The sequence below is a fragment of the Homalodisca vitripennis genome, chromosome 3 (assembly GCF_021130785.1).
Source record: "Homalodisca vitripennis isolate AUS2020 chromosome 3, UT_GWSS_2.1, whole genome shotgun sequence".
In the NCBI taxonomy this organism is placed as follows: Eukaryota; Metazoa; Arthropoda; class Insecta; order Hemiptera; family Cicadellidae; genus Homalodisca; species Homalodisca vitripennis.
The window spans coordinates 13392148-13416170 of record NC_060209.1 but is presented as its reverse complement, the minus strand read 5'-3'; the positions used below and the strand labels follow the sequence as shown (position 1 = coordinate 13416170).

The 24023-nt window shown below is 32.7% G+C and overlaps 1 protein-coding gene across 1 annotated transcript; it reads left to right on the top strand.

Annotated features, from left to right (window-relative positions):
* The first annotated feature begins 649 nt into the window (after nt 1-649).
* Nucleotides 650-22251, top strand: LOC124356594 (conserved oligomeric Golgi complex subunit 8-like). The gene is given in 11 exon segments (XM_046807687.1): nt 650-878; nt 3005-3076; nt 5798-5922; nt 7624-7899; nt 9820-10033; nt 11612-11772; nt 13546-13680; nt 13683-13838; nt 17201-17380; nt 20262-20426; nt 22030-22251. Coding segments are annotated over 11 exon segments (1707 nt in total). The 5' UTR covers nt 650-823; the 3' UTR covers nt 22198-22251.
* The last annotated feature ends 1772 nt before the right edge of the window (nt 22252-24023 follow it).

Sequence of the window (24023 nt, the reverse complement as noted above, 5' to 3'; positions counted from 1 at the left end):
AATTTAAACCTACTCATTTCTTCCATATTTATGAAGGGATTTCAGAACATTTAATACATTTTGAAAAAAATTAGTACTATTGTTCAGATTAACCAATTGCACAAGGATTTGTTCAGATCTTCAGAACGCCCCTAAACTATAATATAAAATATTTTTTTTAACAAGAGATAAAATTAAACATTTTCCCCAATAATGAAATGTGGAAAACTGCCTTTTAATTCGCCCCTTGTCGTCCGAATATGAAATCCAACGGAATATAACTGCTATTCTGCCACAGCATCTCGAGAGACCATGTCAACGCTCTCTTGCAGAAGAATATCCAAACAGTAGCTATATCCAACAGTAGAATATCCAACTAGAGCTACCTAGTAGTCAATGTATAAACTACGTAAACCAATAGTAGATATTCAGCAGTTAGCACCAGAAACGTATTGATGTTTGTTTCACTCCTTTTTCAAAATAAACAAAAGGTTATTTTCCTTATTATTATTAACGATCAATAGAGAAATAAATAGTGCAGTAATTTTTGAAATCCATTATGATATCCTGAAACATTGTAAAAAAATGCTCACAATTCTGAAGTAAATCCCCGAAATTTAAATGGCTGTGGCAATGAACAGAGAACCAATTGGTTATACATAGCAGACTGGTTATGTCACGTCAGTCTTCAGTGTTTGAGTGTTGTGTTGTCACTTTTGTCATTTGTGTTGTCGGAATAAAATACTGAAGTTAGGTTATGTCAAGTTTAATAGGGTACAAAAGTATCAATCTTGCCAGTATTTAGGCTTAAGTTTACTCTTTATAAACAAATAAAATTAGTTTAATGGATACAGAAATAAGTAACGTGATAAAATTAATATTTCCTGAAGGAATACCAGGTCAGTTGGTTCAAAATACTTCTGTTGATTATTAGGAAAATGTAAACTAATTTAAATTTGTTGATAGGTTGTTAATAATGTGGTTTTTCATTTAATCTAATCGGCATTACGTAGCCTACTTTTGTTTCACACTAACAGTACTTTAGTTATTTTCTTTAGCCTTTGATAACATAAATTAAAAACTTATTAACATTCAAATACACATAACCGTAGAAAATTCGGTACTTGTGTATTAACGCTACCACTGCAGCAACATTTTAATACCGAAAAACTGTTAAAAAGATAATGGCCTCCAGATAATACCATTGTACCATTATTAGTTTTCTAGATATAAAACTGGGAGACTTTGATAAGCGGCCTACACTCGTTATTCGATTGCTAGGCTATTATCGAACAATTTTATATACCATCTAACTTCGATGTATGTAAAAATTGTACACAATAAATTACCATGACAAGAAGAATCTCATACATCACAATTTTAAATTTTACAATAACATTACAAAACCAACTGTGGCCTAGACTTAGATATCAAAGAAACCTTACAATATTTATAACTTAACATTAATATAAGTAGTATATATTTATATCGTTATTTATTTATATTTATCAATAAGCTTTTGTGAAATGGAGGAAAGAATTCTCCCCATGTGTTACTAGGATCCAAACCCACATGTTGAAGCTACTTAAACAAATATTGAAATATCTTATACTTGTGAGAAATATCTTATATATTTTCCTCATATTCATCGCAATTTTAAAAGTCTCAAAATATTAGTTACTTCTTGTTGTTTATTGTTTACATTAAAATTGCTATAACTAATAAGTTTAAATCACATGATAAGTTAAATAAATTGTAATATTGAATTATCCTTCGGATAAAAACAATCAAACTATTCGATAATGGCAATTGAATAACGAGTGTATAAATGAGACTGTGTGCAACTATAATGCAAATTGCTCTTGGCTTCTGGATTATATATAACAGAATCATATACGGTTCTGAACTCTGATTCTGGCATTTAGGCTACCTCGAATTGACCAGTATGACTTTAGTTTTCATCGGTAGATCGGTAAATCATCTGGTTGCCATAATTAATTGATCTAAATTGTACGGTTTTAGTTTTCAGTTTAAAGTTATAATTTTAAAATTCAATTAATGGTTTATTTTACATTTTATGTACACAATTATTACTTAGAACAGTGCATTTGAATTTGTACAAAAGTAATGGAAATAAAAGTTTGTGGATAAATATAAGTCTTTTTAGAAGGCTTACAATTCAGAATTTATTGGAATGAATCAGTTTGATTTTTGTTTTAATTAGAATTGAAACCTAATTGTCATTAGTTTATTACGAGGGTTGTTTAATAAGTTCTTACAAAAATCCTACAGATGGAGCTCAAAGGTTTGAAAACATTTCGTTTGTAAGCCAATCAACTAGGCAGCAGTCAAAATTTCAGCTCGATCTATCGGGTAGTTTCGTTGCTATTGACGGTTGAAGTAAAGAACTTTTGTTTGTTTATAATAATAGAGAAAAATGAGTTTTGAACTGTGATAAAACTCATTTTTTATGTGAAAGGCTTAACGCCGAAAGAAATCAAATCTAAGTTGGATACAATGAAACGTCCATTGAAGTTTGAAACGTTGCAACATGCACAGTACTTGTCAAATTTGGCCCCTGTAACTTTTTTCTGTTTCCAAATTTGAAAAAATGGCTTGGCGGATGACGCTTCACTTCAAACGAGGTTATTGAGCAAACAAATACTTATTTTAAAGAACTTCCAAAATCGTAATCTTTGGACGATTTAACAAATTTGGAAAATTGTATTATAAAGCTGAAAGGAGATTATGTAAAGAAATAAATAAATAGTTTTCTCTCATTTTCTAAGGACTTAGTGAACGACCTTTGTATTCTCCTCTAATTTCTGAATTTGTAAGTAGGTCATAGGTTTGTGCTTATTTCCTGAGTTGACATACTTAAGTAGGACTATGTTTGTAGGGAATCATTTATTGAAAATACTTTGGTAATTCTGTAAGTTAGGGTTTAAAAATAGTTAATACTTAAAACATTTCTCATAATATATTTATTGAAATATCTCATGAAAACAAAAAACTTTTCTTTCAGAATCATGGACAGTGAATCCAGACTTCTATGCTTATCTATCAAAACTTGGAGGTTATACCGTGGAACAAATGTGTAAGTCCATTATTTATTTACTTTTTGAAAAAAAAAACAACTCACAAAATATTGGATTTAAACACCTCTTATTTTGCCATCTACTAATTGTTTTCTCATATTAAAAGATCTATAGAACTCTGTGCACATGATAGATGTACACTAGGTATACTATTAAATAATAAATGCCTCATTATTCCTAAATCTCTGTTGAAAAGTCTTGTCAAATACTGGCTGCATTCTACCATGCAGAAGCAAAGGCAACAAAGCAATGTCAAATCAAATCGGTTTTATTGCAGCAACAATATTACATTGTATAGCAAACGTCACAAATTTTAATCTAAAATTTCTTACATCCATACCACAAAATTCTCATTCACACATACAATTTTACACTTATGCACCTTTCATCCTTCGCCAATATATCCCACTTTAAACAGCAGAATCAGTCGTGTAATTGGGCAGTTAAATTTATGCTAAAAACTCTCCTGCAGTATAAAATGCTTGTGACACCAAAAGGTGTTTAAGGAGCATTTTGAACGCCTTGGGCGTTAAGGAATGTTTTATTGAATTTGGCAGTCTGTTAATAAAATTAAACCTGTGAGGGCAGGTGTTAAAAAACCACTGTTCTGTGGCTTGCAGTTCGTAGTAATTCTCTACCTCGTGTCTCATGCGTATGTATGTCCCGGCCTCTGGTTAAGACACACTTATACATACAAAACAAAGTGTTTTCCAAAATGTACAGACACGGGAGAGTTAACAGCTGCAATTCCTTAAAAGCTTGCCTGCACGAGTCTCTGAATTTTATTTTTGCAATTATTCGAATAGCGTTTTTTTTGGAGTTTGAATGCTCTCTGAAACTGAGAGCTTGCGCACGCTCCCCACAGGACCACTCCGTAAGACAAATGGGGGTAAATTAAGCCATAATACGCTGTTATCAGTACCTGACGGCCAGTATTTTGCTAAGGATCTCAAGACATAAATGCCTGAGGACATTTTTGTGCAAACATGATTGATGTGTTCATTCCAAGTCAACCCTCGATTAAGGTGTATTCGTAGGAATTTTGAAGAGAGGACTTCTTCCAGTGTGGAATCAGCTAACAAGATGGCAGATCCACAATGGTTGCCTACATCGCGCAAAGCAAAATTTAAAACGTTGGATTTTGATGTGTTTGTTGTGAGATTGAGGCTTTGGAAGTATTGTACACAGTTATTGATGTCAACAAAGGCCTGTTGTTCCAACACTTCACTTGATATTGCACTAAAACAGAGAGTCGTATCATCAGCATACTGCACTAGTCCTCCGTCCAGAAGTGATGATCCTATGTCGTTGGCATAAAGCAGAAAAAGCACAGGACTGAGAATGGATCCCATTGTTGGTGTATCAGTCCATGTCAAATCAACATACCCAGTGGCAAGTGTGTAAAATTTAAAACAAATCATTTAATAAGCTCCAGAGATCGACAGTAATAATTTAAATCTGTTGAGTGTGTTGTGTACACAACAGCCCCTACAAAGTATCTCTCACATGATACCAGCCAATGGCACATCCTAGCTTTAGGCTTTAACTGCCTCATTCCATTCAATCAAAGTTAAAGAATGTTTTCAGAAGTTCTATAATTTAATACAACTTTTCACTTTATGACCCTCAGTAATTCCAGTTTGACAGAATTGAAGTTAGGACCCGTTCTTGCAAAAGTATTTCCTTTCACCTGCAGCTGATGCAAGAGTAGAAAGAAACCTAGACAAAACTCAACAAGCTTTTGTGACACAGCTAAGTATAGTGGACGTCTTTGACTCAGCCACGTATATCTGCATTAGCTAGACAAGTCTCACCAAGCTTTTCTACTTGGCATCTAAGTGTGGCTGCATTATATGCTTCATACTTTTTCATCTCTTCATCAGATGTTTTTCTTACATACTAGACTACACATTTAACACCTTCACTGTGACACGTTATGTACCGAATTTAGGACAGCCGGAGTAGTAGTAAGGTACGTCTACCACAATTAGTGTGTTAAACTATGGCACATCTCTGGCTACAGAATACGTTGTTAGGTGTGTTCCTTCAGCAATATACTCTAACAACAAGAAAATTGGTTTTTTTAAATCATCTCAGGAGGCTACGAGTTTGTGTAAATGATTTCTTTTTCTTTACTAGAATCGTCGTGAAATACAGAACAAGTTTAATGACTCTTTTTCTTCCATTTAATAGCTCTTTCATTATTGTTCCATCCAAAATATGGCCATCACCTTACTATGTCCCCTTATTCCTGATGTGTTTACAGATGTAGTATACAATAGAATTGCAACTACATTGAGGAGGAAGTTTGTATGTATTTCATTAAAAATTGAGAATTACTTTATTTCATATCTAATTTGAAATTATACCCTAAAAATGCCTGACTCAAGAAGATTTTGATCTTATTGAATTTTCTTTCCTTCAGATCACTCTATTGTCTTTGTGATCTACCTGTAAACACCTTTGAGGAAAATTGAATCCAGGAAGTGTTTATTTATACCAAAATCTTGCCCATCTATTTATATACTCAGAAAATTAAAAGTCATCTAACGCACATAATTAATCATTTGTTTGTCTTTATACTTCACTATAGACATCTTTCATTCCATTTATCAAATTTTCCCCAGCTGTATTTCAGAAACTAATAACATAAAAATGAAGCAAGTATTTTACTGCATATAGAGTTCAACATTGAAACGTGTAATACAATTATATTTCAGCCAAGGAACCGGAGAGATTGTCAGAGGAAAAAGCAGCTGTTCTTTCTCAAACTCAAGAACTATCATTTTCAAACTACAAAACTTTCATCCGCACTGCTGAATGTTCCAGAGAAATATTCCAACAGGTAAGAGCAAACATCTTAGGAATCATATTTTAAAACTAACAACATATTTGAAAAATTGATCTTGTATAGTTTCACAAACTATACTCATCTACGAGCGATACTAATAATAGAATAATAGAACTGAGACATTTTCAGTTATAATTCTGTTACATTAACTACTCAGTTAAGGCAGCAGGTAATGGTAGTAATAAGAACTGGCTCTATACTGTAGTTAACCTCAAGGTTGGAAATCTGATATGAACTAAATATAAGAGATCGCCCATCAGGGATCACTTCTGGCTGGTTTATACCTTCCAGTTGAACCCACCAGTGGTGTGCCCACTGGGCACAGCAAAAACCGATGTGTCACTTAAATCTGGGCAACCTTATGGATGTCCAAGAGTGGCACATTACCAACTGCAAAATGTTAAGATTCTGATGTGCAAGGGCAAATTGATAGGTCTAGTCTATTGCAGGAGATGACTGTTGGAGTTAGTGGGGTTTGTTCCCTAACCTCAGAGGTTCTTGCTAGCCTAGACAAGGGTATGCCACCCCCTGCCTGCTTTGACTGGAGAGGCTAGTTCAGAGATGGCCTCCCCTTCTTCTGAGGGGACATAACTTTGAGATTAGTGCCCTAATTCCTCATGGATCTCAATAGGAGGTAGACCATAACATTACCCATCCTGAATATCCTTTCACTCCAGAAGCAGCACTAAGGTCCTTATAGGACTAAGTGCAATTTATAAGCTTCTTGTCCTAAGAGAACAAAACAAATCAGAGTTTCATAAGGTTAGTAATTACAACAGTGGACAGGATCTACTAATGGTGGAAGCACAGGATCCATCCAATGGTGGTATTAGAATGATTAGCCATCAGATAGCATTAGACAAAGTTTTTCTTGTGATTTTTCTGTATTTTGAGCAAGGTACTTAAAAAAGAACTTAACCCCCCTTAAATATACTATGCTGTTAACATATTGTATTATTAATGAAGGGTTTAAAATTTTACGTGGGTTTTTTTAATTGTGTTTATTAACAATTCATATTAGAGCCTTTTAAACTTGATTTTTTTGTTTAAATTCTTCAATTTAAATTGCTATATATATAAAAAAAGTTTTTCAAAGATTTAATATATATATATATATATATATATATATATATATATATATATATATACAGCTGCAAATGTAACTCACTGACAAAATTCTAACTCACTTCTAGAAGTGCTGGAATCACAAACTTTTGCACTTTTCACCCTTGCCGGCTTTTCTTTCAAACCTGATAGCGGGCGAACCATTAGAGCTAGCTCGGATGTGATGAAAAATCATTATTCAGGAATGAAGTAAACTTTGCAAAAGTCCCGTAACTTTTTGCTCTATCTGCATCGGTTTGGCCACAGAACTCGTTTAAATGTAATTTATGCGAGACGTCTAAAATTAAATGAAGAACTCTTTTAAGTTTTACATGACAATTTTGTTTTTTGGACTCCATTGCAGCCAAAAAATTTTTGTAGCACATCATGAGGCTGAGCATCAGCGAAACATTATGACCCGCACGATTCTCAAGAACGGATACAGCTGTGGACATAAAATTTGGAAACCTCATCTCTGAATTCAAACTATACCTAATTCCTCATATTCCCGAATTCGCCAATGACTCTCTCTAGGGGTGTAGCCCCCAACGAGCTGAAGGCAAGTCAAACTTATAACATTGTAATTCCCAGTTCAACAGGGCGGAGGGAAGCCTGGATGCACTTGTAGGAAGAGTACCTGAGCTCACTGCAAGATGCGAGGAGTTTGCAAGAGCATCTTCAGAGATCAAGATTGCAAGACGACTCAACACGCTCACGCTGACCCGTAACACTCAGCTGCTGCAAGTGCTGGAGATACCTCAACTGATGGAGACGTGTATACGTGAGGGGCATTACGAAGAGGCCCTCCAACTAGCAGCGTATGTCAGACGGCTCGCAGGGAAACATGGAGACATACCAATTGTGGCTGTGAGTCCATTGAAAAAGTTTTGTTTTAGAGCATAACAAATTATTGTAGTCTCATGTTGACATAAATTTGTAATAGGCTAGATTAGGTAGTTTTAAGACATGGAAAATAAAAAGGCTTCACTGAATTGTAAACGATTTGAGATTTTATATTTGCCTTTTGATAATAAGGAAAATTTCCACAGACATACCAGTAAAGATATAAAGATTAAATGAAACTGGCCAGAAAAACATTAAAAAGAGATGAAAATCCAGTAAATCATTGTAATCTAGTTGTTCATCTTGTCTGGAGATTTGAATTTCAGAGGTCAAATATAATATATGGGATGAAAATTAATGTAATTAATTGGCAAGCTAGATAAAGAACAACAAAATTGAAAAAAGCAAGAGAAAGGTTATGTAATGATCTAAATAATCCTATATGAAGATTAAAATATAACTTTGACATGGGGAGAAAATAAATGTCCAATTGATGAACTAAGATAAAGAACAAATTGCTTGGAGCTTTTATTTTCAAAAGAAGCAAAACATCTACAATAACAACTATAACAATGGTAGTAGTTCTGTTATTCTGAATATAATAAAAAAGAAATTAGATATATTTATTTATTTATTTCCAACGGTAAACCATTATAATTCTTACAAAATATTTGACACAATATTTCACACAGTAAGATGGCATAGCTTACAATATAAGACATAGAAACAACTGACCAGAAAGACTGCAATAATACACTTACTAAACTATAAATATAAATAATAATATTACCAAGTGAAACACACCATAATAAAGCAAGTCAGTTGCAACACAAATAGAATAATAACTCTCACACTAAGCATACATGATCAAATTTATAATAATTTCAAACGTCTTCCTCACGCAGAAAATACAAATAAATAACAAAAAAAAACCTGAACATAAATTAAATACCTAACAAAGTAACATGAAATAAACTATTTGTAACAACGTAACAAAGGAAAGCTATGTAACAGTACGTAATAGGGAGAATGACTATACACAGAAATAGCAAAGAGAATAACTATAGACAGTAGATAACAAGGTAATTAAACTAAGAACAAATAGAAATAACCCATAACAATATTTAACAAAAATAAAACTATAATGTTTTAAAAAATAAATAAAGCAACAAATCTACAGTTAACAATAATAAAATAACATAACAGAATTAATAACAACTATAGCCAGATAATTGAATAACATTCAAGCAACCCAACAGGCAAATTTTTCTCAACAATTCAAATCAATTCAATTTATACTCATCATCGTTACCATTAATCATTTGTGATTAAGTATCTTTATGAATCCCATTAGACACAAAGAAGTTTAGGTGTCGAAGTTTACAAATCTTCAAATGTTACCATTCCTATCAGTGTATAACTTTTAATGTATGATTTTTGTCAAATGTAACTTGGAGGATTTTACAAACCATGACTATTCCATTTTACTAGGATTCTACTTCACTTTTCCCTACTGCAATATCCACTTCACAACACTAACAGTTCTTCTTCGAAAATCTCCTTTATATATGTACTGTATTGTTGTATTAATATTTACAGCCATTTTCCAGTGAATATAATGTATAATCTTGTAAACAGTTCAAGAGGAGACCTTGGTGTTTTTTGGATCACAATTTCAAATGATATATTTTATAAGAATAAATAGATTTTTCTTTAGGATCAATAAATAATATACTATACATTTGCTGCATGTATACAGTTTTTTTTATTTATTTATTTTGTTTAGTAAAAGATTATTTTGAGGTTTTTTACATTCTTTGTTGCCAATGCATCTATTCAAATATCAATGTATTGTGCCATAAAGATGGCTATGACTATGAAAACCGCTTGATTCAATCAAAATATCTTTTACTATTTGCTCAAATTTATTGTTTCATTTGACAGACTATTGTTAGTGAGGTGGACTCTGCGTGGTGGGCTCTGCTACATCAGCTGATTGCTGCTCTGCGCACAGACTTACAGCTACCTCGCTGTCTGCAAGTAGTAGGCTACTTACGTCGCATGCAGATCTTCACTGAGGCCGAGTTGCGTCTCAAATTCCTTCAAGTGCGAGACTCTTGGCTTCAGTCTGAGCTGGCCAAAATTCCCAGTGACGATGGTTTGTTCTCTTACTGAGTTTTTGTATCCAGTGTGTATGTTTATAGTACTATTTATTAATAGAAAAAATAATTTATTACTTAAAACAGTTGAAGGTTATTCATTTTAATTAAATTATAACTTTGACAAAACAAATTTCAAACTTAACTTATTTACATGAAAGGCCTCTCAAAAAAAAACAAAATAAAAAAAAGTTTTAAATATTGGTTTATGTGTTTGAATGTAAATAAGTTAACAAGGTCAAATGGTCTATAAGGACTACTCCTGTAAGTTCAACACTGTTTGCATAAAGCAATCCAAATAAACCCCCGATTTGTGGCAAACCAGTTTAGGGCTTTTGCACTATGACACTGCACCTCCTCACACTTCGTGCATTTTTTGGCCAAAAACAGGAGGGCTACTTTAACAATGCTCCAGCCTCCATATTCTTCAAACATGGCTTCGTAAATAGAACCTTATAGGGCCGTAATTTTACAAACATAGATAACATTAAAGGTGCATCACTGAAAGAACTAAAGGCTATCTCAAAGATTGAGTTTGACAAGTGTTTCGAGGATTAGAACAAGCGCTGGCGCAAGTGCAAAATATCTAATATCGACCATTTTGAAGTTGACAACATTAATGTAGAAGAATAAATAAATACTTTTATAAAAAAATGAAAATTCTCATAATTTTTTTAACATATCTTGTATAATGCATAAACATATATGAGCTACATGTTGTGTGTGACCTTGAATGTTCAGATCGGCTCAGGTTACTCTCATATATTGCTATAAACATATATACATATTCAAAAATACATATTTTTAAGAATTCGTACATATTAGCAACTTTTGGTATCGTAGTCTTTTTTAATTCTGAGATAAAAACATTTCTCACCCATTTTGTATAAAATCATTTTTTTTAACTCACAATACATTAAATAAATATTTTACATATAGTGTATATTACACATTATTATTTTCTGTGCTACAAAATAACACCATAACTGCCATGAATTTCTATGTTTTATGATTAAAACTGTTACACTTCAGCCCAAAACAACCTGTGACTTGAAAGTAAAATTACTGCAACTTGAGGAAGTTAAAATTTAAATAGAAATGTAGTAATAACCGCCACTCTAAGTTTGTGGTACTAGTTTACTATTGATTAATTTTTCTTGTAGATAATTAATACCAATATTGATGGTGAATAAAAAATATAAACTGAAGAATATTTTATTGTAATGATAGTTTTTGTAGTTAAAAGTTCTTTGTATAACTTCTGAAGACTTACTTATATCAACAAAATTTTGAAAGGTCTCATATTACATTTCAAATTTTAAAAGGATTTAATTAAATGATAATCAGAGTCATTCTACTATTTTATGTTTTATTTCAAAATGTTAATGGAACGTCACATTTCAAATTGATATTATTCCAGTAATATATCTAAAAAAACAAACACTCAGAACCTATACAGAATATTTCAGAAACGAAAAAAAATAATGAACAGACATTTCATTCATTCACTTGAATGTGTGGTAAAGATGTCAAAGTAATTAATAAATATTTATATTGCCGACAACCAAATATTTCAGCGACTCACCACCTGACCAAAACAATAGAGCTGTCCCGTATCCACCTGTTCAACATAGTCACTCAATACAGAGCCGTATTCACTGATGAGGAGCACATCATCACCTCCCGACAGCTGGCTCTCGCAGAGTCCTCCATCTTCCAGTCCTGGCTCAACCAGAAGGTGTGTCTTGTTATAACAGAGTAAATAGTAGACAGTATCAGCATAGTCACTCAGTACAGAGCCGTGTTCACTGATGAGGAGCACATCATCACCTCCCGACAGCTGGCTCTCGCAGAGTCCTCCATCTTCCAGTCCTGGCTCAACCAGAAGGTGTGTCTTGTTATAACAGAGTAAATAGTAGACAGTATCAGCATAGTCACTCAATACAGAGCCGTGTTCACTGATGAGGAGCACATCATCACCTCCCGACAGCTGGCTCTCGCAGAGTCCTCCATCTTCCAGTCCTGGCTCAACCAGAAGGTGTGTCTTGTTATAACAGAGTAAATAGTAGACAGTATCAGCATAGTCACTCAGTACAGAGCTGTGTTCACTGATGAGGAGCACATCATCACCTCCCGACAGCTGGCTCTCGCAGAGTCCTCCATCTTCCAGTCCTGGCTCAACCAGAAGGTGTGTCTTGTTATAACAGAATAGATAGTAGACAGTATCAGCATAGTCACTCAATACAGAGCTGTGTTCACTGATGAGGAGCACATCATCACCTCCCGACAGCTGGCTCTCGCAGAGTCCTCCATCTTCCAGTCCTGGCTCAACCAGAAGGTGTGTCTTGTTATAACAGAATAGATAGTAGACAGTATCAGCATAGTCACTCAATACAGAGCCGTGTTCACTGATGAGGAGCACATCATCACCTCCCGACAGCTGGCTCTCGCAGAGTCCTCCATCTTCCAGTCCTGGCTCAACCAGAAGGTGTGTCTTGTTATAACAGAATAGATAGTAGACAGTATCAGCATAGTCACTCAGTACAGAGCTGTGTTCACTGATGAGGAGCACATCATCACCTCCCGACAGCTGGCTCTCGCAGAGTCCTCCATCTTCCAGTCCTGGCTCAACCAGAAGGTGTGTCTTGTTATAACAGAATAGATAGTAGACAGTATCAGCATAGTCACTCAATACAGAGCCGTGTTCACTGATGAGGAGCACATCATCACCTCCCGACAGCTGGCTCTCGCAGAGTCCTCCATCTTCCAGTCCTGGCTCAACCAGAAGGTGTGTCTTGTTATAACAGAATAAATAGTAGACAGTATCAGCATAGTCACTCAGTACAGAGCTGTGTTCACTGATGAGGAGCACATCATCACCTCCCGACAGCTGGCTCTCGCAGAGTCTTCCATCTTCCAGTCCTGGCTCAACCAGAAGGTGTGTCTTGTTATAACAGAGTAAATAGTAAACAGTATCAGCATAGTCACTCAATACTGACGGTGTGTCTTGTTATAACAGTATAATTTGAACATTATTACTTATAGCCTATGTTCTTGGCCTGGTGTTTTAGATTAAAGTTTATGTTTAACCACAGTATTTATTTTGTTTTTGTTAAAACATCTTTATTTTAATGATAGTAGACCTATTGATCAGCTGCCTCCTATTGTGCTTCAGTTCATCAATTAATTGTAATTTTCTGTATTTTTTTACACATTTTTATTATTATTAAGTCATTGTTATTGAATTGTTGATGTAACACATATTGATACAGGCTAAATTGTGTTACAAAGTAAAGTGTGCATAATCAATACTAATATCTGTTTGTTTTTTAACAATAATAGAAGTATCGATTTTCATACATTAAAAGTTTTTCTAACGCTACAATGAATTGTATAATGTCATTTTTGGATCTTGTCATTGTAAATCTCTCAGGTCCTAACATATTTCCGTACTGTAGAATACGTATGTATAAAATACGTTAATTACACTAACTGTAGTGAAAATGTACAGATCTCACAGTTCCTGACCACGTTGGAGCAAGATTTGTTGCGTGGCGTAGGATCGTCTCTAGCGTCTCTTCTGGGCCAGTGTATGTACTTTGGCCTGTCGTTAAGTCGCGTAGGAGCGGACTTTCGCGCACCATTGTGGCCCCTGTATTTGTGCGTGCAGTCAAACGCAACCTGGAAACCTCTGTGCGCAAGGCTTCCAAGAAGTTTGAGGCAGACATGGACAAGTTTACTTTGCCCAAAAGCCAACCCCAGGTGAAGACTGGGACACCGACTCAGAAAAGTGGGATGAAACAGGTAAATGATGATTTATCAAAACTTTAATTTTTATCAGTTGAAGAAATCCAATTAAGTTATGTGTATTTTCTAAGAAGAAAATAACACAGTTGTACTTATAAAATCATTTTTTTAATCATTTATAAAAATAGTGTATTCATTTGACCTCTTTATTGTGCATAGTAATAAATGTTAGTAAATATACAGACCAGATAGTGGTGATGTTTTTGATTTCGAGAATATAGAATTAATCATGCCCAATTGTAAAAAACTCCAGTCCTTTATTATTGTACCTATTTTATTCAGTTTCCATTTGAAAGATAAAAATGAGTGAACGATGGACATTGAAACAGTGCTGGCCATTTATGAGTTTTTTGTTTTGTTTAACATACACCATAGTTCCTTGTTATTACATTCACTGATGAGTCAGCAATTTATAGAAACTTAATGTATGCTTTTATTTTACTGATATTTTCTTAATACAATCCAGACACGACCTAATTTTGTATAATAGGATAAGAAGTGTTGAAAAATGTATGTTGCACATGTGTTTTTTTAAAAGTTTTTATTCATTTTGATTATTGTTTCAAAATGTATTAACTATAATATAGAAAACATAATAACAATAACTATGCTATAAAACAAAATTGTGTGGTTAAAATGTGTATGAGTTTTACAACTATTTTCTCAACTAACAATAACTATGCTATAAAACAAAATTGTGTGGTTAAAATGTGTGTGAGTTTTACAACTATTTTCTCAACTAACAATAACTATGCTATAAAACAAAATTGTGTGGTTAAAATGTGTATGAGTTTTACAACTATTTTCTCAACTAACAATAACTATGCTATAAAACAAAATTGTGTGGTTAAAATGTGTGTGAGTTTTACAACTATTTTCTCAACTAACAATAACTATGCTATAAAACAAAATTGTGTGGTTAAAATGTGTATGAGTTTTACAACTATTTTCTCAACTAACAATAACTATGCTATAAAACAAAATTGTGTGGTTAAAATGTGTGTGAGTTTTACAACTATTTTCTCAACTAACAATAACTATGCTATAAAACAAAATTGTGTGGTTAAAATGTGTGTGAGTTTTACAACTATTTTCTCAACTAACAATAACTATGCTATAAAACAAAATTGTGTGGTTAAAATGTGTATGAGTTTTACAACTATTTTCTCAACTAACAATAACTATGCTATAAAACAAAATTGTGTGGTTAAAATGTGTATGAGTTTTACAACTATTTTCTCAACTAACAATAACTATGCTATAAAACAAAATTGTGTGGTTAAAATGTGTGTGAGTTTTACAACTATTTTCTCAACTAACAATAACTATGCTATAAAACAAAATTGTGTGGTTAAAATGTGTATGAGTTTTACAACTATTTTCTCAACTAACAATAACTATGCTATAAAACAAAATTGTGTGGTTAAAATGTGTGTGAGTTTTACAACTATTTTCTCAACTAACAATAACTATGCTATAAAACAAAATTGTGTGGTTAAAATGTGTATGAGTTTTACAACTATTTTCTCAACTAACAATAACTATGCTATAAAACAAAATTGTGTGGTTAAAATGTGTATGAGTTTTACAAACTATTTTCTCAACTAACAATAACTATGCTATAAAACAAAATTGTGTGGTTAAAATGTGTATGAGTTTTACAACTATTTTCTCAACTAACAATAACTATGCTATAAAACAAAATTGTGTGGTTAAAATGTGTGTGAGTTTTACAACTATTTTCTCAACTAACAATAACTATGCTATAAAACAAAATTGTGTGGTTAAAATGTGTGTGAGTTTTACAACTATTTTCTCAACTAACAATAACTATGCTATAAAACAAAATTGTGTGGTTAAAATGTGTATGAGTTTTACAACTATTTTCTCAACTAACAATAACTATGCTATAAAACAAAATTGTGTGGTTAAAATGTGTATGAGTTTTACAACTATTTTCTCAACTAACAATAACTATGCTATAAAACAAAATTGTGTGGTTAAAATGTGTGTGAGTTTTACAACTATTTTCTCAACTAACAATAACTATGCTATAAAACAAAATTGTGTGGTTAAAATGTGTATGAGTTTTACAACTATTTTCTCAACTAACAATAACTATGCTATAAAACAAAATTGTGTGGTTAAAATGTGTATGAGTTTTACAACTATTTTCTCAACTAACAATAACTATGCTATAAAACAAAATTGTGTGGTTAAAATGTGTATGAGTTTTACAACTATTTTCTCAACTAACAATAACTATGCTATAAAACAAAATTGTGTGGTTAAAATGTGTATGAGTTTTACAACTATTTTCTCAACTAACAATAACTATGCTATAAAACAAAATTGTGTGGTTAAAATGTGTATGAGTTTTACAACTATTTTCTCAACTTGTTAATATAAATAGCTGTATTTGGCTTGAGATTGCAAAAGTAATACTAAGCCCTAGTAGCCAACTTTTCCTGAGATCTTCGATTAAAAAATACTTAGTGAAATGCTGGACCAAAAGTATTATTAACCCATTGGCCTTGTATCACGGAACGGTTCTGTGACAAGTACAGCGCCATCTAAATAATTTTTTTTAACTCCTTTTTCAACCAAATGTTAGTTTAAATTAGACTAATATTGTTGTAACACATAAGAAAAACTGCAATACGATAATTAATTGAAATTTAAATGAATAATAAGTTACTATAAGAATATTAGTGTACTACAAGAGAAAAAAATCAATATTCTTGGAATTTTCAGTATTTAGAAAAAACATTTATTCTGACAAACTATGCATATATATATACACATATTCTAGTATTGCTAGGTAGAGAAATACATTTCAAATAAAATAAAAGCAACAATGCCGGTATTTTATTTTATATTATTTGAGTACAAAAATTTAAAAAATTCCAAAACTTTTTTAGTTTGTACAGCATTATTATTTTTAAGTTATGACCAAATATATCACTATCTATTTATTATTAAAGCCCATTTCATGTTAATCCAAAAAGATATAAAATATAACCAAATAACTTGAAAAATAATTTTTTTATAAACATATAACAAAACTCTTACGTTTTTAGCATTTTTAATAGGATAACTCCAGTTGTGCTGACAGTAAAAATATGTATAAGCCAATGGGTTAAATACCTTCTAAAAACAAAGAAATTTGAACTTATCATGGGCACACCAGATTACAACCGTTTCCTTAGTCAGATTGTTTTTACTAATTCTGGCAATGGCAATTCTCAACAAAGACCTCTCCCTCATGTGGTTCAACCATCATACTCCGATCTCCCCGACACCTTGCCTCCAGGAGTGAGTGCTGTATAAACCTTCTGTAACCGGTGTTGTCCGATCAGGAACAGCCTCCGGAGAGTCTCCTGGAGTTCTACCCACTAGCGGAGTATTGTAACAATCTGCTGGTGGGTCTCAACGAGCTGCGTTTATGTGCACCCCTCGCCTGCGCAGCGCACGCAGCCACCCTGCTACAGGACTCACTTACCACAGCCGCCCGTGTCATCCTTGCATTCTACCGCCAGGTCAGTTTAACTACTGTTGAGAAAGTTTAATATATTAATCTCAGATGTAAACAACTTCATATAAGAACATTTTCACATTCCTCTGATTAATCCTATGAGACTGATCTCTATAAAAGTATTCTTATCAAAAGGGAGATTTTTTTATTAGAAATTAATGTAATACGAAAATCATTGTGTCATCAGTGTCTTATCAGGAAGAAGGCCCTTTTCTACATTTAAACAAATATGCTGGTCTAGAAATGTTAAATTTTGACTGCTTTTATTGCCAAATACAGTAAACTCCTTAACAGAAATATTTGCTTTATATGTTAAGAATGTCAAAGCCCGAAGTTATAATAAAGGTTTTATCATTATTTCTTTCCGTAAATAAACGTGGGTTTCATAATAATTAATTACACAATATTCAGGCGTGTGTTGGGTAACACCTAATCTAGGTCAGCCACTACTCTCACTTTTAAATCCCCTATCGGTGTTGTTGATTGGTTAATCTACATTGTTTGTCATGTTAATGAATTATTCATAATTAATAAGTCCAGCTACTTTGTTTATTCATATTGTCACCACTGCAATTAGTCACTATAAATATTCTAGACTAGAACTAGAACAAAAATCATTCTTAAGATTACTTAGTCAAAATAATTCACGAGGTGGCCATTTGATAGAACGATATGTGGACTGGCACCGTTGCATTATATTGACATCAAACCGTGTAACACAGTCCTAAATTGGCGTATCCATACAACAAAAAGTTAAATTTAAAGATTGTTTTACAGATATATCCTGTTATTTCTTTGTTTGAAGTTTGATTTTGATTATGGAAAGTTTTTCTGGACTTCTGTCATCGTTCTGTGATTCAAAACATCAGTGACTTTTTGTATCATTGAATGATGGAAAATGACCAGAAAAAATCCAGTTTCTTTATATCTGTTATATAAAATAGAAGGTGGGAGATGTCTCACAATCACTTGCAGTATTTTTTTGTTTAAAAAGTTTAAAAAATTACAAATTGCGTATTTAATGTGTTTTTATGGCTGAACAATCAATTCAAAAAAATATTATAAAAAAAAATATTAAAAAAAATATTATAAAAAATCTCAAACAAAAAACTTCTGCAGCCACCGACAATATCTCCACAAAAATACTTAAACATTGTAAGGAATCACTAACAATCCCCCTCACAAGTATTATTAACAAATCATTGAGTCAAGGTCAATTTCCATCAGCCCTAAAACTTGCAAAAGTTTACCCAAAACATAAAAAGGGGAGTAAAACCGAAGTTGGCAATTACAGGCCAATATCAATATTGCCAACTTTCTCTAAAATCTTAGAAAAAGTTGTCCTGAGAAGGCTTTTGGACCACTGTGAGAAGTTTAATTTATTAACTGAGAGACAACATGGTTTCATCAAGGGAAAATCAACCATGACCGCCCTGACCGATTTTGCTGACTACATAATTGACAACCTTGAGGAAGGAAAAACATGTTACTAGTTTCTTCCTAGACCTGAGTAAAGCATTTGACTGCTTGAGCCATGATCTCATATTACACAAATTAGACAAATTAGGAATTAAGAGCACAGCCAAGATGTGGTTTAAAAGCTATCTTAAAGACCGAAAACAAATAGTAGAAATAAAACAAGCAACAAGTGGAATCACAGCAATAACTAGATCAAGACCTTTACCTATAAATCGAGGAGTGCCCCAGGGGTCTGTTTTGGGACCAGTATTATTTATACTGTTTACAAATGACATACCCGAACACCTGGACAAATTTTGTACAGTTTCAATGTACGCTGATGATACCACCTTGCTCTTGAGTGGACAAAAAGACAATCTAGATATCAGATCATTCACAGCCTTGAACATGGCTTATCAGTACTGCCACTCAAATGACTTGGTGGTAAATCCAGACAAAACTAGTCAAGTCGCATTTGGGAGAAGATGTGATGAAGTACCAACAATACCCGACGTGGATAGAAACACCCAAGCTAAATATTTAGGAGTCATTGTTGATGAGGGATTTACCTGGTCACAGCATGTAGACAATCTTCTCTCCAAATTAAATTCCTCCCTTTATATGATCAAACGTACAAAATGTATAAGCGACATATCTACTGCGAAAATTGCCTACCATTCCTTGTTTGAAACTCACATCAGGTATGGCCTAATGATATGGGGAGGAACTTCTGCAAGTAATCTTCAGAAAGTTTTGATTCTACAAAAGAGGGCCGTAAGAACCTTAGCTGAGCTAGGCTACAGAGAAAGTTGTAGAGAAGCCTTCAAAACCCTGAAGATTATGCCAATAGTAAACCTCTACATAAAAGAAGTCATCTTGTATGCTGTTGGACAACCCCTGACGCAGAATAGACACCTACATGACTACAATACTAGACACGGTACTCGTTACCAACTACCAGTTCACCATCTCTCCCTATATGAAAAGAAACCCTCCTACATGGGCATGAAGCTGCACAACCTTCTACCTGAAGAATTGAGATGCCTCACCGGGAGAAGACTGAAGACTACTCTTACTGACTGGCTAATTAACAATCCTTTTTACTCACTTAACGAATTTATTGAAAGAAGACAATGAACATTGCCATTTGAAAAGCTTATTTTTGAAATTGTAACAACTGTTTGTGATGATTTTATTTGACGCCATTTCAATACTTAATGTATTTGAAAATAAAGAATATTTGTATTTGTATTTGTATTCAATTTCAATCAATCAATTAATTAATAAATAAGTAATTGAACAGTTTAGGACAGTCTCAGCCCTCTTTGATTAGATATTTTCAGTAAGATTGCCATTGTATACAGTTTAGAAATTTTTATTAATTTCAATTTTATCTATCTTGATTTTGATCAAAGCGTGATGTGCAGGAGCAACAGGCATTGTCCAAGCCAGAGAAGGAAGGCTTCTCACGGTTCTGCCTGTGTTTTGGGGAGCAGCTGGTGCCGTACATGCAGCGGTGCCTCCACGCCGTGTACAAACCTTCGGAAATAGCAGCTCATCTCGGGCTCTCCACCTTCCAGTTACAGCAGCAGGTAAATACTGCAGAGTTCATCATGGCAATGCCATTAAGAGAGCAAATTGGTTAAGAGGTTGAAATTCGTAATGGGATGTTTCATAAATATTATAGCACTGTCCAGATGTTCAGAAGGATACAATATGAATACAAGTACTGTATTGTAGACAGGAAAGTTTAGTTATCATCCACAAAAGTTAATTTTTAATGTTAAATGTTGAGACCTCCAGATCTCCTGGCCTCATCAATGGAATTCACATAAAAATTAACATTTTCACAATACTATTGCAACATTTAAATGCAAAAACAAATGTGCATTCAAAATGAATTTACGTAGTGAAACACCCTGCTCCACATTTGTGTTCAAAATATGTTTATATTGTTTCATTACTCTTTTTGTCTATATTTTTTTTGTAATCATAAATTAATTATTAAATTTAAATCTTGTTCACTATTTGTCATTTTGTTCCTTTTCCTCCAGCAAGCTAATTAACCCTAGAAGTGGCAATGCTAAACTTCCACTGTAGCAAGCTTGTTGGTCACTTTGCAGACACTTTTTTTTTAATTCACAAAAAAAATATTTTTTTTTACTCTAACCTAGTCATGTTCCATACTGATTTCTTCAGAAAGAGTTGAACTTTTATATTATGCCAAAATAATATGATTTCTTAAAACCTGAATTGGACTTGTGTGGGAAACCAAAACTATTTAGATTTACTGAACTAAAATTGTAACTTTGACACTTTGTAAAAAATAATAAACACATAATTACAAAAAATTCATTTTATATAAAATTTATAAAAAATTGTTACCTACACTTACCAAAGGAAAACATTTTGAAAATTATAAAAAAAGAAGTAACATTATATAAATAAAAATTTGCTAAATAGCAAAAAAGTTATTTTGTTGAAACTAGTAAAAACCAAGCTAAATGCTGTAGAATCTGTGCATAGTATATGCTACTTTGAAGAGAAAGTTTTTCTACAGATCTACCATCAATTTTTTACAGCAATTTATTATTTTTATTTTTTATTTTTTTTGTGATCAAACTTTAAAATGAAATTTGTTGCCAGGAAATGGTGAATAAAGACACGAACACAAAATTGTAAAAACAATGCAACATTTATTTCAAACTGAAAAGATAGACAATGTTATAATAAAAAAGAAAATATATACATGTACATATTTTGACAGAAAGTTTTAGTTGACCAATGAAGCCAATAAATAGCGTACTATATATATGAAATTTGGCGGCGGCGAGTGATCATTCATTTTTGTCAAAAGTTTATAATTGTTTTGAATGTTATAATTTATATAAACTTTAAGTATTATATATTAAAATTTTTCAGCATATATTTCCGCCTTTATTGATATATAATAACATGTATTACGGAACGATAAATCACAAAAAATATCTATTATACAAAAACAAAACCTTTGTTCAAAAGACTCGAAAAAAGTCTTTTGCCACTGGGCGAACATTTTTAAAACAACTCTTTTTCCACGTCTAGGGTGGACTTTAATTTAAAAGATGCTTCGTGTTAAGTTTTATATAAAATTTATGAGTTGTAAATATTAATCTAAACCTAACGTTGTAACTTCAAAGATGTTCGTCTGTTCAGGGACTGACCTATTTAGACCAGAGTGTGATTGTGGACGCAATTGGACATTTGTTACCAGACAGATTACAACCACAGTTAATTATCCCCCCTTCCACTCCTGCTTCCCCAGCTGCTGACGAGGCTCAGCCGCAGGAACCAACCGAAGAAGTAAGCATCTCAGAAACATGAGAAGAAATTATGTTAAATATTGAATTGTTACTGAAGTAAAAATACAAACTTTCACAAATAATGCTTTAATCTTTTCAGTCTTGCCTTCTTCTTACCTTATAATTTATTAGGTTACATAATAATTTTAATGTAATATCTTTATAAAGGTCATTTTAAATATACAATGTTTTAGAACTATTATTTAACATTTTAGTGACTTTTTCCTATGGCTATAGTAATTTTTCATTTCAATTGGACTTTTTTAAAAATATTTTAAATTGAAACTAATAATTGTTCTCAGTCTTGTAAATATGATTTACATCATTTTTGGGCTACCTTACGAATTCTCTTTTCTCTTAATTTAAATAGCAATTTTTCATGATTAACCACATAAAGAAATATACCCTTTACTTGGTTATATTAAGTTGTAATATAATAAAGAAATAAAATTTCTGTGTTCAAATAAACTTAATTTGAAACTAAAGAAGATACAAAGTATTGAAAGTTATTTTAGGAACATCAAAGTTACATAAGTCATTTTATAGTGAGTGTTGTAGCTTTCTATGACACATATTTCAGAGTTAGTCTTTTAACCCATTGAATATTAATCCAAATTCAAATATTTTTACCATCAGTACCGAATTAATTTTTCATTTTGCAATGGAATTCATTGTGTGGGTGTTCAGGGTTAATTAAAAGACCATATAACATGTTAATATTGTATTTTATTGTCTTATATTTTAAGTATTTAGTTACCTAGCAACAATTGGACTTATACCAGATCAACCACTAAAAATAAAATTATGTGGATCAATAGTTTGCCTTGGCCACTCCCAAGTTTGAAAGTTAGCCCTTGTCACATTTTTTAAAATTTCTCTATCAAAGTTACCATCACTTACTTAATTTTCACTTTTATTGGGTATGTTGTTTATAAAGATACTCTCAGAAGAGAACGGCATTTACCACGACGTCATTTCAGATGGAAAACAATCAACAGATGTTACGGTAAACAGATTTTAAGAGAGTCAACCAGCTTCAAAATAAAACAGTTCTTGCATAAATTCTTGTAGCGAGAATTCTCGTGGGTTAAAACTTTGAAAATGTTTTATTATTAATATTCAGTTTGAATTTCAACAATTGTTTAGTGCCCCAATATACTTCAGAGGTACAATGACCCCTCATTTTTAATAAGTTAGATTTTCACCAAATTTGTAAGTAAGATCTAGAGCTGGAACAGCTACAGGGATTATTTGTGTTTGGCAATCTGGTTTTGGACTTAGTTTGCTGCGCTTTACAATACATAAACAAATAACTAACAACCTAGATTCTCTGAGCACAATCTGCCGACATTCCTTCTACACTATTGCAGCATTTCACATTTTCTTCCATTTACAATGTGAAAAGCAAATTACATGGTACATTCAAAAAGTAACAGTAATTTTCACTTTTTGAAAAAACATTTATTTATTTGTCTACCTTAATGTTGTCGCCTTCAATATACGAGTAGTCCCCATTATATTATGCACTTCTGCAAGCATTTCTCCCATTCTTCTCAACACTTTTGAAACTCGATCTTTGGGATAGCCTTTAGCTCTTTCAATATCACCTGTGCTTGTAAAATGTCTAAGGTGCTTTTTATTTTTGAAAATTAAAAAATCACATGCAGCCCATGTCTGGAGAATGTTTGCTAAAGCATAGTTACCATATTGTTTTACTTCAAAAATTCACGAACAAGCAAGGAAGAGTAAACAGGTGCATTTTTAATGTGGGGAAAAAACCATGAATCGATTTCCTACAAATCCAGGCATTTTTTGGATTACTTCATGCAAACAGTGTTGAACTTGCAG